Genomic DNA, 14221 nt, shown 5'->3' on the forward strand with positions numbered 1-14221 from the left:
GGGGCTCTCTTGCCCCTACCAAATTCAACGAAGTCTAGAGCATTTCGCGGGTAAGTGCCCCACAAAGTAAAGTTATTCAGTTCAATCACATAGAAAACTGGCTTCACAGCACAAAACACGTTATCAGTCTACTTAATTTGGATTTCAATTTTCTAATAATAAAAAATAATAATAAAAAAAGAGGTCAATATTTCTGAGGTTATTTTATAAAATATATCAAGGTCAGCAAGATGACTCAGCAGGTAAAGACCTGACACAAAGCCTGACAACCTGAGCTCAGCTCCTGAATCTCCTGACCAAAGGAGAACCGACTCCTGGACGTGGTCCTCTAATTTCACACGTGCCAGACTGTGTACACATGTGTAAACACATGAACACACAGGGTATCAAAATCCAAGACTTTTTAATATCTGTATACTCTAATGCTTAAATTTCTCCTCCTAGCCACCTTTGCAGACTGAGGAGGAAAGGTAGGAGACAAGGCACATCTGAACTACGTCTCGTGTGCTATTCCCTGAACATAACGCAGTAATGCAACCAGTGTCAGACACCTAAGATAGTAACTTTGATATCACCACAGGTTTGAGAACCCATTCTAAAGGTGCATGCCCTGCCAATGCTAGTTATATCTCAGTTTCATTATTTACAAAGTATTCCAAATGATCACTTCTAGCCAGAACTATTAAGTCACTGTCTAGATGTGCATGTGCAAAGGGTGTTACACACATAACAATGTGCATGTGGAGGTCAGAGGTCAATGCTGGGCATCTTCTTCCATTGTTTTCCATCTTAGTTTTTAACACAGGGTCCATGCACTGAACTTGTACCTCACTGATTCAGCTAGGACAGCTACCAGCAAACTCTGGGGATCCACCTGCTTCTGTCTCCCCAGTGCTGGGATCACAGACAGGCACCATTACCGTAGCTACGTATGGGGGTGCTGCGGATCCAGACTCAGGTCCTCGAGCTTACATGGCAAACATCTTGAGTGAGCCATCTCCACAATCTCACTCTCTAGGTCTTCTCAAGCTAGCCAAGCCTTCTCACTGGCATCTCACAAGACATCAAAGCAAACGGCAAATTAATTAAGCTCCAAAGCATCTGAATTTTCATAATGGTTCATCTTACTATTATGGGCTACATTACTATCTAGCCCAACTAAGATTACAGAGCTCAAATCCTACCTCATTATCTCCAGAGAATCTAAAACTTACCAGTCCTAAAGGTCTTCTAAAGCAGGACAGTTTTAAGCAGAACCATTGTCTAAACTGAAGCTCAAATCAACACTACAGCTTGAAATCTGACAGTTTAGCACTTCCTACTAAAACACTTTCAATTGGAGCAAAGATCAGAAAGTACTTGCAGGTGGCCCTCTTTTTTCTATTTCTTTATCTACAATGTTTCCATTTCCCTTCTAAAACTTCACCTAGTCACTCTTTCCTGCCTTTCCAGATTCTTACACAACTACACAGCATCTTCCTTCTATAAGTAACTGAGAGACCCAGCAGCTCTCCAGTCATGTGGGGAGTCACTCCATGGAACAGCTGTAAACAACTTATGTGCTTCAAAAGCAACTAAGCCCCACAGAAGGAAACTCCAGAAGGCTGGACTTCTGAGCTAATATGAACTTTCCCAACAAAATGAGCTATCTCTTAAAAATGTTTTTAACCATATTTATTTGTCTATATTTGTGGGTAAATACATGTGTGTATCAGGGAACTGTGGAAGTAGAAGGACAACTCGAGGGACTCAGTTCCCTCCTTACACCATGTACGACTTGGGGCAATGAGCAGGTTTGTGAGAAAGCATTATAAACAGAGGTGACTAGACAGACACTGGAGACAGATGACACAGGCATGTGCTTACGAGAGTAAACTACCTGCATGGCTCCCAGTCCTCATTAGAGCAATTAGACCTGCTGTGTGAAGCCAACCCCAGAAACCAAAATCAAAATTTCTAGTTTGGGACCCAGACATCTTATTCTTTCTTTCTTCTAAGCATTCCTTTTCAATACTTCAAAGATTACAGATAAATATGCTTCTTACAACCCTGGTTTTCTGTCAGGCTTCTTAACTATCTACCAAATGAAAAGCTATTTCAATTATTCATAATTCAACATATGTAGTTCTAACTTCAGGTATATTTAGGTAGCCTTCTAATGTTTAGAATGCTAGCATAAACTACATGTTTGGAGTATGTGTGAGTGTAAGTGAATGGTTGTGTGTGTGTGTGTGTGTGTGTCTATCTATCTGTCTAGAGATCGCATGCAAAGCAAGCACTCTACCAACCAAGCCATACTCTCAGCCCTTCATATCTGATTTTGTTTCTAGATTACAGGACACACCTCCTTTTAGTCCCCAGTATCTACTACAAATTTACAATTTTACCAACAAAACTGCAGAGGGAATCAGTTATGTTATTTGCTCAAAAACAAACAAACAACAACAACAACAAACCCACAAAATATAAAAAGGGCCTGAAGAGATGACTGCATGGCTCCCAGTCCTCGTTTGCTGGCAGTGTTTGCCAGTCGTGCATGAAGACCAGAGTCTTCCCAGAACCAGTGCAGAAGCACACCCCTGTAATCCTAACCCTGGAAGGTCAGAAGTACACCCTGTAATCCTAGCACTGGAAGGTCAGAAGCACACCCCTGTAATCCTAGCACTGGTAGGTCAGAAGCACACCCTGTAATCCTAGCACTGGAAGGTCAGAAGCACACGCCTGTAATCCTAGCACTGGAAGGTCAGAAGCACACCCCTGCAATCCTAGCACTTGGAAGGTAGAGACAGAAAATCTGAATTTGTTGTTGGTCTAGCTATTTAGTCATATCAGAGAGCTTCAGGTTCACTGAGACGCCCTGTATCAAAAATAAGGTGGAAAGCAACTGAGGACACCAGTGTCAACCTTGGTCTGGACATGCCTGCTCACACACACATACAAATACAGGAGCTAACTCTGGACTTCTACATTCCTCTTTAAAGTCAAGATTTGAAATAAAAACATGTCCCTCCATTCTCACTGAAGACAAAATTCAAACAACTATGAAGCAGTTATCTGTTAAAAAAAAATCTCAAAATGGATCTCAGAAATAGTATTAAAATTCTTATCAAAATAGTAGTTGGTCAAAGGAATGTTAAGAATAGTCTCTAAAAGAACAGCTGAAACACACTTATCCCAAATGTCCTTCTAGCAATGTGAGGGCTGTTTGCTATTGTACCTTGATAGCCTCAATGGCATATTCCACTTGAAACAATCTTCCTTCCGGAGAAAAAGTATTCACACCCCTGTAATCAAGCAAACAGACAATGGTATTAGAACTTGTCAGAAGTATACAGACACTATAGACACTGGCATCAAGTTCCTTGACAACTAGCGCAGATGACTGAGATATACAAGTTGCCAGTCACTCTGCCCACAGCAAGCTTTTCAATCTTTTGTTGGTGTTTTCAAGACACTCAGATCTATACAGAGAACACCTCTCCCCCACTCCTAAGCCTAACCAAAATCTTAACCAAACTGATAGAATGAAAGCACATGACCTGAATCAAACTGAATGACTTCTGAGCCAACCTACCAATTCCTTTGATAAATGCATCCCCCAAGGCTATCACACCATTTCCAAGAAAATGTCTTTTTTTTCTTTCCTTTTTTCCCCGTTATGTGCATTTGATATTGCTGTTTTTTTGGTAAGTCAGTTAAGAATATTTATCTACCTATTTGTATGAAACAGCATTATTGTATTAAGAGACTAAGATCCATATGTTACTAAAATCTCACTAGCTTCCACACTATTCATGCCCATCACATGCTAGACTCCTCTAAAATGCGCTGCCCTAGCCGGGCAGTGGTGGCACACCTTTAATCCCAGCACTCGGGAGGCAGAGGCAGGCGGATCTCTGTGAGTTCGAGGCCAGCCTGGTCTACAAGAGCTAGTTCCAGGACAGGAACCAAAAGCTATGGAGAAACCCTGTCTTGAAAATTCAAAATAAATAAATAAATAAAATAAAATAAAATGCGCTGCCCTCTTGATCCCTCAGGAAAAGAGGCAAACATACCGTTAGCTATAGACACTTTCAGCACACAATCACCATTTAAAATGTTTTTTTTTTTTTTTTTTTTTTTTTTGGTTTTTCGAGACAGGGTTTCTCTGTGGTTTTGGAGCCTGTCCTGGAACTAGCTCTTGTAGACCAGGCTGGTCTCGAACTCACAGAGATCCCGCCTGCCTCTGCCTCCCAAGTGCTGGGATTAAAGGCGTGCGCCACCACCGCCCGGCCATTTAAAATGTTTTTGAATGAATTCATACAGACTGTAATGCTTAGTCTATGAATTCTAAACTTCAACAGTATGCATAGAGCACAGTGCTTTCAAATTTTAAACAAGACGTTCTTCAAAAGAATTTTGTGTGTGCGTGTGTGTGTGTGTGTGAGAGAGAGAGAGAGAGAGAGAGAGAGAGAGAGAGAGAAAATAAATTGCTCATAGTTGCTTAGCAGGAAAAGCGGAACTGGAATCAGAGTTCAAGAAATCTTACTTACAGAGACCAAGCTTTCAACTATTCTATTATACTATCTCTGAGAATTCTTCTCACTAAATGAGTGAAGAGAATCTCACTACCCAGTTCCTCGATCAATATCACTAAAGTCATTTAGAAGGAAGTTCAAGGTTCTAAAAAACAGTCAATCACTGAAAGAAAATCTGGGGTCAAAAGATCTAAGATCGAATGTTCTAAACGATGTGACTTCCTACCCCTACCCTCTTCTTTCCCCTACTATACGCTGTCCTAAGTTCACAGCGACTCCTCCATGGTAGTATCACTTCCATCTTAATGTCCTTGTTACCTTTAACCTAACCAGTGTAATAGCCTCCGAACTGGTGCTGACTTGTTCTTCTAATCCGACCAATTAATCTTATAAAAACAATAGTGATGAGGCAACTCCTTAAAGAAAACATTAAAGCCTGAAATAGGGGCTCCTGAGTATAACGCAGAACTCAGAACACTGAGGTCAGCCTGGGATGGTCAGTTAGCTTTGGTCACCTTGGGCTATAAATGACACCTTGTCTTTGAAAAGTAACAACAACAAAAGACCAAAAAAGGGAGCTGGAGAGATGGCTCAGGAGTTAAGATGGAGAGTTTGATTCCCAGCACTGACACAGTGGCTAAAAACCATCTGTTACTCCAGTTCCAGGAGATCCAACCCCTCTTCTGGCCTCAAAGGACACCAGACACATACACGGTACACGAACGACCCCCCAATTTTTTAATTTTTTTTTAAAAAAGAGGAAATTAATTAGCACACAGCTGCTTATAGAGACTCCAATCCTTACATTCTATTAAACCCATCAGTATCTAGCGCCATCCCAGTTTTCCTTCCCACATCCCCTATTAGCCACAATATGCACCGTACACATGTGGTAATCAGGCCGGACTTTTTCAAATACGCAGTACGCCTTTCCACTGGCTCCTTTGCTCATTCTTTACCATCCAGCAATGCTGTTGACTCTCGCCGTCATGATGGACGAAAATTCTACTTCCTCAGGACCCGTTTGAATTACCAGCTTCTTATCCCCTAACCATGAATGCAGCCTCTCATCAGAATTTCTAATGCGGACTGCAATTCCTTCAGTGCCGTTTTCTGGCTCATACTCCAGTTACTCTTGTACACAGGCGGGGAAGGGTCTTGATTTTTGCTCACTGCTGTATAACCAGCATCCTGAAGAGTGAGGGCCTTGTACCGAGCAAAAGCCTGACATCACCTGCCAAAGGTCTCTACTTACACAGTCCTGAGCAAACACAAAGGAAAAAAATCCCACAGAGCAACTAATACATAGAAAGAAATTAACAACAAACAAAACTTAATAATAAAATCTGTCAGATGAGGACCACAATTTTCTCAAAATTTTAGCACCTAAAGATGATTCTCTTCAATATTCTAGAAGCCAAGAGTTAACAACCATTTTGCTTGACAGCAGGAAACAGTTTTAAAACTTCACATCTATCTTCTATGAGTCAGGGAAAGGATAAAAAAGGCCACTCCAGCTGCTACAATTTTGACAGGATCAGTATATACTTGCCAGGAATTACACAGGCAACGCGGAGCAAAGATGTCTGCTTTCCCTAACTTTTAAAGGAACTTAATATAGCTTGCAGAGCTAATCAAAACAGAAACTGAAAGTTAAAACGTCCACAGCAGTTACAGCAGCATTAGTTAGCATTTCTAACGCCTGAAAGGTTTTTTTTTTTAAATAAACACAATCGCACACCTTTAACTTCACAAGACATTTGGCCTTCAACGGAACACTAAAATACCGTGCTTTCAACTTGTTCTTTTGGTTTTGGTCAAAAGGGACCAGCTTAGTACAGCTCTTCTGAGAATCTCTGTACATTCCAGTTCCTACATAACCAGATGGCAGGCAACTTATCCGGCACAGCTCAAACTGCCTTCGCGCTTTTTTAAAGGCAAAAACGTAAGCACAGCATGTCTCCCAACAAACTCACTCAACAGTGGCTGGTGGCTTTTTATTCAAGCAGCACATTTCACATTGGAAAAAAAAAAGCTGTCACATTTAGCTTGAAAAGATGAAGGCAGAGCTGGTGACCCCCTAACCTTATCCAGGTTAAAGGTCGGATCCCTCCCCACCGCCTGCCCCAAGCACAAACCCCAGTTCTCGCTTCCTCAGGGAGCCGGGACTAGCGGTGACTCAGCGGTAAGACAAGGGTGCCGGAACCGCTCCAGTCTAGCCTGGGGAACCCCGCCTGACGCCTCGGGAACCAGATTCCCCGGGTCCCGCCAGACTTGGGTTCCCGGAGCGCCCCATGACACTGCAGAACCCAGGCCGCGGCCCGGGCCCCGGGCCCGCCCACCCAACTCTAGACCCTGCTGCTTCCCGCCGGACGAACCTGTCGTACTCGGACCGAGTGAGGAACATGGCGAGGACCAGAGGAGGCAGCGGTGGGTACGCGGAGTTTTCAAGGGCCACACGACTCCAAGTAGCACCCTAGTCAACCACACCGCCACAGCACCAAGGAGCCTGCTCCCGTCTGCGCGTGCGCACGCGACCTTTATGGCCCGCCTCCCGGGCCTCCCTTCTATTGGCTGATCGAGATTCTCGCCGCGGTGATTTGACCGACGCACTTCCTCGATGGACCTGAGTTAACACAGGGAGGGCGGGACCAAGGCGCCCTTCCGCTTTCCATCTCCGGTGGTTGCTAAGGGCGCTGGGACTCGAGGCAAGTGGTGAGAGTGAACCTCTCCGAGGTGAGCCCGGCGCCAGATGGGCAGCTGCGAGGCTCGGATTGATAGTGGGTTGGCGGGATCGTGACGGAAGTCCCGCCAGCTCTTCCTCCTTGCGCTCGCAGACCCAGCTCCTCCCGGTCTTCCCTGCTCTGTGGCAACCGGAACCGGCTTTGCTGAGGACTTTGACTTGAGCAGAGAGATGTGTGTGCCTCCGTGCGGAATCTGCACCCGCGCGTCCGGCGCTTCTGCCAGCCTGGCTTGTTGTTGAAAAAAGTTTTAAAAGTTGATAGGTTCTGGTCTGCATGAAAGTTTTTCAAATTCTTGCATGGGTAAGGTTATTTTACCAGTTTCTCCTTGGATTCGCACACATCCCACCACACCCTAGCTATCCAAGTTTCAGATCCAAAGATTCAGAACTCAAGACCTGAAATTTAGGTTAGTCACTGCTTTTTCATGAAGAATGAGTACCTTCTTGTCGTATTATGCTTCTTGTTTCTTCTTTCTTTCTTTTCTTTTCTTTTTCGAGATAGAGTTTCTCTATAATTTTTGGAGAGTCCAGGAACTAGCTCTTTTAGACCAAGCTGGCCTCGAACTCAGAGATTTCCCTGCCTCTGCCTCCAGAGTGCTGGGATTAAAAGCGTGCGCCACCACCGCTCAACTTGTTTCCTTTTCCTGAAGGTAGAAAAACAACTTGAGAGCTTTTTAGAAACATTGTAAATGAATTATGTATCAAAGAAAGATAGGCGACTAAGAAGTCCTGGCTCTCTAGGAATGTAACTCGGTGGCAGAGTACTTGCTTAGCATGCATAAACCCCTGGTTTGAACCCATCTTGGGAGTGGGGGGCGTCCTAGATGTGGGTTGGGGAAGGAGTGGTTAGAGTACAAAGTTTCAGCTAAGATTAATACCTAGTGGCGATACCTGGTACAGCAGGGTGACGAGTTTATATCTTATACTTGAAATTTTCTAAGATCAATTTTGATAACTACCAAAAAAGGTAGTGGCTGTTAGCTTAACTTAATCATGATATTATACATATATTAAAACATCATTCCGGTGGCTGAAGAGATGGCTCAGCAGTTAAGAGCACTGTGTGTGGGCTGGAGAGATGGCTCAGTGGTTAAAAGCACTAGCTGTTCTTCCAGAGGACCCAGGTTCATATTCCCAGCACCCACATGACAGCTAACAACTGTCTGTAACTCCAGTTCTAGGGGATCTGACACCTTCACACCAATGCACATTATTTAATTATGTGCATTATTTAATAAAGTTAAACAAATTATTTAAAAAAAGAGAGAGAGAGAGCGCCAAGTACTGTTTCAGAAGACCCAAGTTCAGTTCTCAGCCTCCTTGTCTTCTCATAACCACTTTTATTCCAGCTCTAGGGGATCCACTGCTGGCACCTATACCTCTCTCTCTCCACCTCTCTCTCTCTCTCTCTCTCACACACACACACACACACACACACACACAAACACAAACATCATTTGGGGCTGAGTGTGATGGTCCCTTTAATCCCAGCACTCGGGAGGCAGAAGCAGGTTTATCTCTGAGTTCAAGGCCAGCCTAGTCTGCAGAGTGAGAGTTCCAGGAAAACCAGGGCTACACAGAGAAGCCCTGTCTCAAAAACAACCAAAAAAGAAAGAAAAAGAGAAATACTCTTGCTATAGCGAATACGTGGGGATGAAAGGCACTCGCAGCCTCTGCTAATACCCAGTGCGGTGATGAATGTCCATCTCCCAGAATGCACCGCTCTAGAGCAATTTGCTTGTGCACATATGCCAGCAATGCAGGGGGATTGTGGGTAAAGAGGAAAGCAGATGTCTCAACCTCAGTGAGAGACCCTGTCTCAAAACTAAAGCGGGAAGCGATGGAGGAAAAGGCGGATGTCGGATGCTCTTAACTGTTGAGCTGCGTGTGCTCACACACACATAATCACATCATTTCTCACTGTAACACTTCACGGAATGTCTTACCTGTGAATAGTCACTTTCATTGGCAGTTAAGCCAGGTGTCTGCCCCCCCCCCCGGAAAATAATAAAGGAGCCAGAAGAAGGCAGACTAAAAGGTTCTTCATAAGTAACAGAAAAAGGAATGATCAGTATGAATCCCAGGTCCTGAGCCCCAGATCATCAGGTCTGAAACTTTTATGGAGTGGTGGAATGTGTATAAATCCAAGAAATGCCTGGCAACATAACCTTAACCATGCAGAAGTTAGGTTTTTGTTCTTTCTTTTTAAAAAACGGTTTATTATATATAGTGTTCTGGCTGCCTGTATCCATGCAGGCCAGAAGAGGGCGCCAGATCTCATTCTAGGTGGTTGTGAGCCACGTGTGGTTGGTTGCTGGGAGTTGAACTCAGATAGGAGTACCTGAGTTCTTAACCTCTGAGCCATCTCTCCAGCCCCTCACCCTTACTTTCTTTTTTTTTTTAAATATTTATTTATTATGTATACAATATTCTTTCTGTGTGTATGCCTGAAGGCCAGAAGAGGGCACCAGACCTCATTACAGATGGTTGTGAGCCACCATGTGGTTGCTGGGAATTGAACTCAGGACCTTTGGAAGAGTGGGCAATGCTCTTAACTGCTGAGCCATCTCTCCAGCCCTCACCCTTACTTTCTTATAGGCTAAAACCTACCACCTTGGAGATGAAGAAAATAGGCTAGTGGTAAAAGGCGCCAACCACCAATTCTGACAATCTGAGTTTGAGCCCCAGGACACACATGGTTGAGGGAGAGAACCGAGTCCTGCACATTTTCCTCTGCTCGCCACACACACCACCTGGTCACTCTTTGTCCACTACTTGACACAACCTGCACTGAGGAATTGCCTACATCAGACTGACCTGTAGGCATGTCTGTAGAATGTTGTCTGATTGCTAATTCATGCAGGCAGCCCAGCTTCCATAGCCTTGTGGTCCTGTGCTGTGTTCGAGAGCTAGCTAAGCACGAGCTGGTGAGTGAGCAAGCCAGCAGCTCCTCCACGCTGCGGCTCTAGTTCCTGCTTAGGTTCCTGTCCTGACTTCTCTCAGTGGTAGACTGTGACCTGAAGGATAAGACAGATAACTCTTTCCTTCCCAAGCCGCTTTGGTCAGACTGTCTTATCACTACAACAACGAGACTACATCCCATGGCATTTGTGTCCACACATAGGCAAAATAAATAAAATATAATCTAAATTAAAATAAAATACCGAAACCTACCAACCTTTCTCAGCAACAAGCCAGGCAGCCTGAAGCACCCAGCACTGGTTCAGATGCACTGGACTGCACACACCTCTGCCCCCAGAGAAGCCATTAGGAAGAATCCCTACTTTGGATTCTTCTTTTTTTTTTTTTTTTTTTTTTGGTTTTTCGAGACAGGGTTTCTCTGTAGCTTTGGTGCCTGTCCCGGAACTAGCTCTTGTAGACCAGGCTGGCCTCGAACTCCCAGAGATCTGCCTGCCTCTGCCTCCCGAGTGCTGGGATTAAAGGCGTGCGCCACCACCGCTCGGCTGGATTCTTTTTTAAAAGCCTATAATTACCCAACTTGCAAGACTTTCTGACTACATGTAAGATAGAAATTTTTATTGCCTTCCTTCCTTCATTTATTTATTTTTTGTTGTTTTGTTTTGACACAGGGTTTCTCTGTGTAGCCCTGGCTGTCCTGGAACTCACTCTGTAGACTGAGGTGTCCTCAAACTCAGAGATTCACCTGCTTCTACCTCCCGAGTGCTGGAATTAAAGGTGTGCGCCACCACACCCTGCAAAACGTTTACTTTCAAATAGCTTCCAGAAAGTGTATTACTGTTTCAATAACTTTTGATAAAGGCACACAGTAGAAGGGGATGGGGAATGTTTCTGAAACTGAACCAGGAAGAACACCTCAAACTTTGCATGGTTTTAACAGAAGCGGAGAATGGACACCTGGGCAGACAGTAGCAAGATAGAGAGACTGCCTTTTCCAGGTAATTTAAAAACCTAGTGGTCTCTGTCTTTCTTCTTCTTCTCTCTCTCTCTCTCTCTCTTTTTTTTTTTTATTTTTTTTTTTTTTTTGGTTTTTCAAGACAGGGTTTCTCTGTAGCTTTGGAGCCTGTCCTGGAACTCCCTTTGTAGACCAGGCTGGACTCGAACTCACAGAGATCCACCTGCCTCTGCCTCCCAAGTGCTGGGATTACAGGTGTGCGCCACCACCGCCCGGCTGTCTTTCTTTTTTTTTTAAAGCCTGGTGTGGGTAGTCATCTGTAATCCCATCACTAGGAAGGCAGAGGAAGGAAGACACACTACTAGTTCAAGGCCAGCCTGCTCTACAAAGTGAGTTATAGACAAATCAGAACTGTATCACGAGACTCGGTATCAAAAGTCAAACAAGAATTATCTATAATTAGTTGATGATAACATGTGCATATATACTTGGTCTTTAAAATAAATGAAACTCGGGCTAGAGAGATGGTTCCGTGGTTAAGAGCACTGGCTGCTCTTCCAGAGGACACAGGTTCAATTCCTAGTACCCACATAGCAGCTCATAACTGTCTGTAACTCCAGTTACAGGGGATCTGACATCTTCACACCAATAAATAAAGTAAATTTTAAAATAAATGTATAATTTATAAATTAGAATAATTTTATAAAATATATTTGAATAGATTTTTTTAAAAAAAGAAATGAAACTGATATTTGTTACAACTTGGGTGTTTTTGGTAAGGCTGGAGTATAGTTCATTGGTTGAGCACTTCCCTGGCATGCATAATGCCCCGGAGTTTGATCCCCAGAACTGTACAGAGACTAGGGGAGAGGTAAGAAAAAAGAAGTGCTAAGCAGGTAAGCAGGACCCAAAAAGCCAAATATACGATTCTCTCTATGAGGTACCTAGAATAGTCAGGTCATAGAAGGGACAGTGGTTCCCAAGGATAGGGAGGCAGACATGGAGAGTCATAATTTAATAGGCACAAAGTTTTTTCTAGAAGAAAAGTTCTAGAGATAGTCAGTGGTGATGGCAATCCAATAACACGAATGTTCTTAATGCCACTGACACATGTGTTTAATAATTGTTAGGCAGGTAAATTCCATCTTACGTGCAGTTTAAAGTTAAAAAAAGGAAGTGATTGAAATGTGAGTCTTTTGAGGATCAATACTCCCTGTACTACCCAGTATGCCACAGAGACTCTAGACTGATACATTGAGAGAGAAATAAAAAACAAACAGGAGCTAATAAGCATTCCAATCACACAGAGATTAATGTGTGTCTTGGAGAAATAGAAGGCTTTTGTTGTGCCGGTTTTGGCGATGCTGATATCAGACCCAGAACCGTGCATAAGCATGTCCTCTATCACCGAGCTACATGCCCAGCCCTGACTGAAGTAAACTGAGAAAGTACAGTAGTTCATAGTGTCACTTTTAATTTTTAGTGTTTTCTAAATAAAGCAAACAGAAGTTTGTCAGTGTCCTGTCAAGTGTCAACTTGACCAAAGCTAGGACTGTCTGGGAAGAGGAAAACTCAACTGAGAAAATGCTTCCATTTCTGGGGAGCACTTTTTGACTAGTGATTGACGCCGAAGGACCCAGCCCACTATGAGCAGTGCTATCTATCCCTGGTCAAGTGTCAAGGTATATAAAAAAGCAAGCTGAGCAAGCCAATACACAGCTTTTCACCATGACCTGCTTCAGCTCCTACCTCTGGCTTCCTGCCTTGAGTTCCTACTCTGGTTTCCCCTCATGAAATAAACCCTTTTCTCCCCAGGTTGCTTTTGGTCATGGAGTTTTAACACAACAAGAGACACCTAACTAGGACATTAGATACATCCTTTGTAAATGGAATACTGCCAGAAGAGTGCTGTTGCTTCATGGAGAAATGCCGTCTAGACATTAAAGTTCCATGTTCATCCGCAGAATGAGAGTTCTTAAACATTCTGGTACTTTTTTTGGACATTTTTCCAAAGAAAGGAAAGGGGGTCCTTAACTGAATGTTGTCATAATTATTTTATGGATATAGCGCAATGTCTAAACTGTGTTACAATAAAGCATGTTACTTTTCCAAGTATGATCTAGAAACCTTGTCTTTCCACAGGAAGTAAAGAGTTTCTGAAGCTGATTGCTCAATAAATATTAGAGAAATAGAGTTCTTTGTTAATAACAGGATTTCTTGATGTTAGACATTCCTGGGCAAAATGCAGGAACTATGTGGGGAATTTTTTAAAGTGATTGCAAATCAATTGAAGTCTCTTTGCTCTTCTTAAATATTATGTTCTGCAAATCCATCTGTCCACATTTATCTCTAGCAGCTACAATTTGTTATTTACATAAAAAGACATTTTAGATTTGGCTGCTTCCTTATATGAGATTTTTTTAACCTCAATCATTTTGTAGGAATATTTAAAAATAACCACTTTTAATGCAAGGATATTGGGAGTTTTATCTAGCTTTGATTCTCGCAAGTGTCTCCAGAAATAGTAGTTGGCAGTCCTGGCTGATGACTGAGCATAGTGGGAGAGCTCTTCGACACCGGGGGCTCCACGCTTTTGAGGCTGCTGATTGAGGACAAGTAACCAATGTTCGTGCTGCCCAGGGCTTTGCTCTGCCCATCATAGGAGTCAGGCTTGGATCATAGGCTGCAGCCTCTTGCATTTTCTTTCTCTTCCCTTTTATCTTGTACAGATATTTTCCTCAATATGTATGTCTTAGAACTTGCGAACTGAACTGAGTTCTCAAAATTTAACCCCAGCCCTCAATAACTCAGAATGTGACTATATTTGGATAGAGATAGGGCTTTTAAAATGGCCCTCCAAGGAGCCAGTTAGGGTGGCCCCTCTACACTCTGACTGACGTCCTTAGAAAGAGAGGGAATCGGACACACTCAGAGTCACCAGGAAGAAATGCTCACAGAGGAGAATGGCTGTGGGAGCATACACCGAGAAGAATGCTATCTGCAAACCTCAGAAGAAACCAAACCCATCATCACCTTGACCTTGAACATCTAGCCTCCACAACAAATTTCTGTTGTCCCAGCCCCCTG

The 14221-nt window shown here is 43.4% G+C and overlaps 1 protein-coding gene and 1 long non-coding RNA gene across 2 annotated transcripts in view; one reads left to right on the plus strand and one right to left on the minus strand.

The window, feature by feature from the left end:
- Window positions 1-7053, minus strand: part of Psma5 (proteasome 20S subunit alpha 5) — a 29261-nt gene extending 22208 nt beyond the window's left edge. Inside the window, exons 1-2 of the mRNA XM_041659175.1 lie at window positions 6896-7053; window positions 3218-3284 (exon numbers count right to left, since the gene is read on the minus strand). Coding sequence (XP_041515109.1) covers window positions 3218-3284; window positions 6896-6924 — 96 coding nt within the window. The 5' untranslated portion in view covers window positions 6925-7053. The remainder of the gene's footprint in view (window positions 1-3217; window positions 3285-6895) is intronic.
- Window positions 7054-7510: 457 nt separating this feature from the next.
- Window positions 7511-12990, plus strand: LOC121453300. The gene is made up of 3 exons (XR_005975022.1): window positions 7511-7561; window positions 11120-11177; window positions 12950-12990. It is a non-coding gene; the product is annotated as an uncharacterized LOC121453300 (long non-coding RNA).
- Window positions 12991-14221: the final 1231 nt, after the last annotated feature.

This window comes from Microtus oregoni, unplaced genomic scaffold, assembly GCF_018167655.1.
Source record: "Microtus oregoni isolate MIOR12 unplaced genomic scaffold, Mior012 000000F_ref0000247, whole genome shotgun sequence".
Classification (NCBI taxonomy): Eukaryota; Metazoa; Chordata; class Mammalia; order Rodentia; family Cricetidae; genus Microtus; species Microtus oregoni.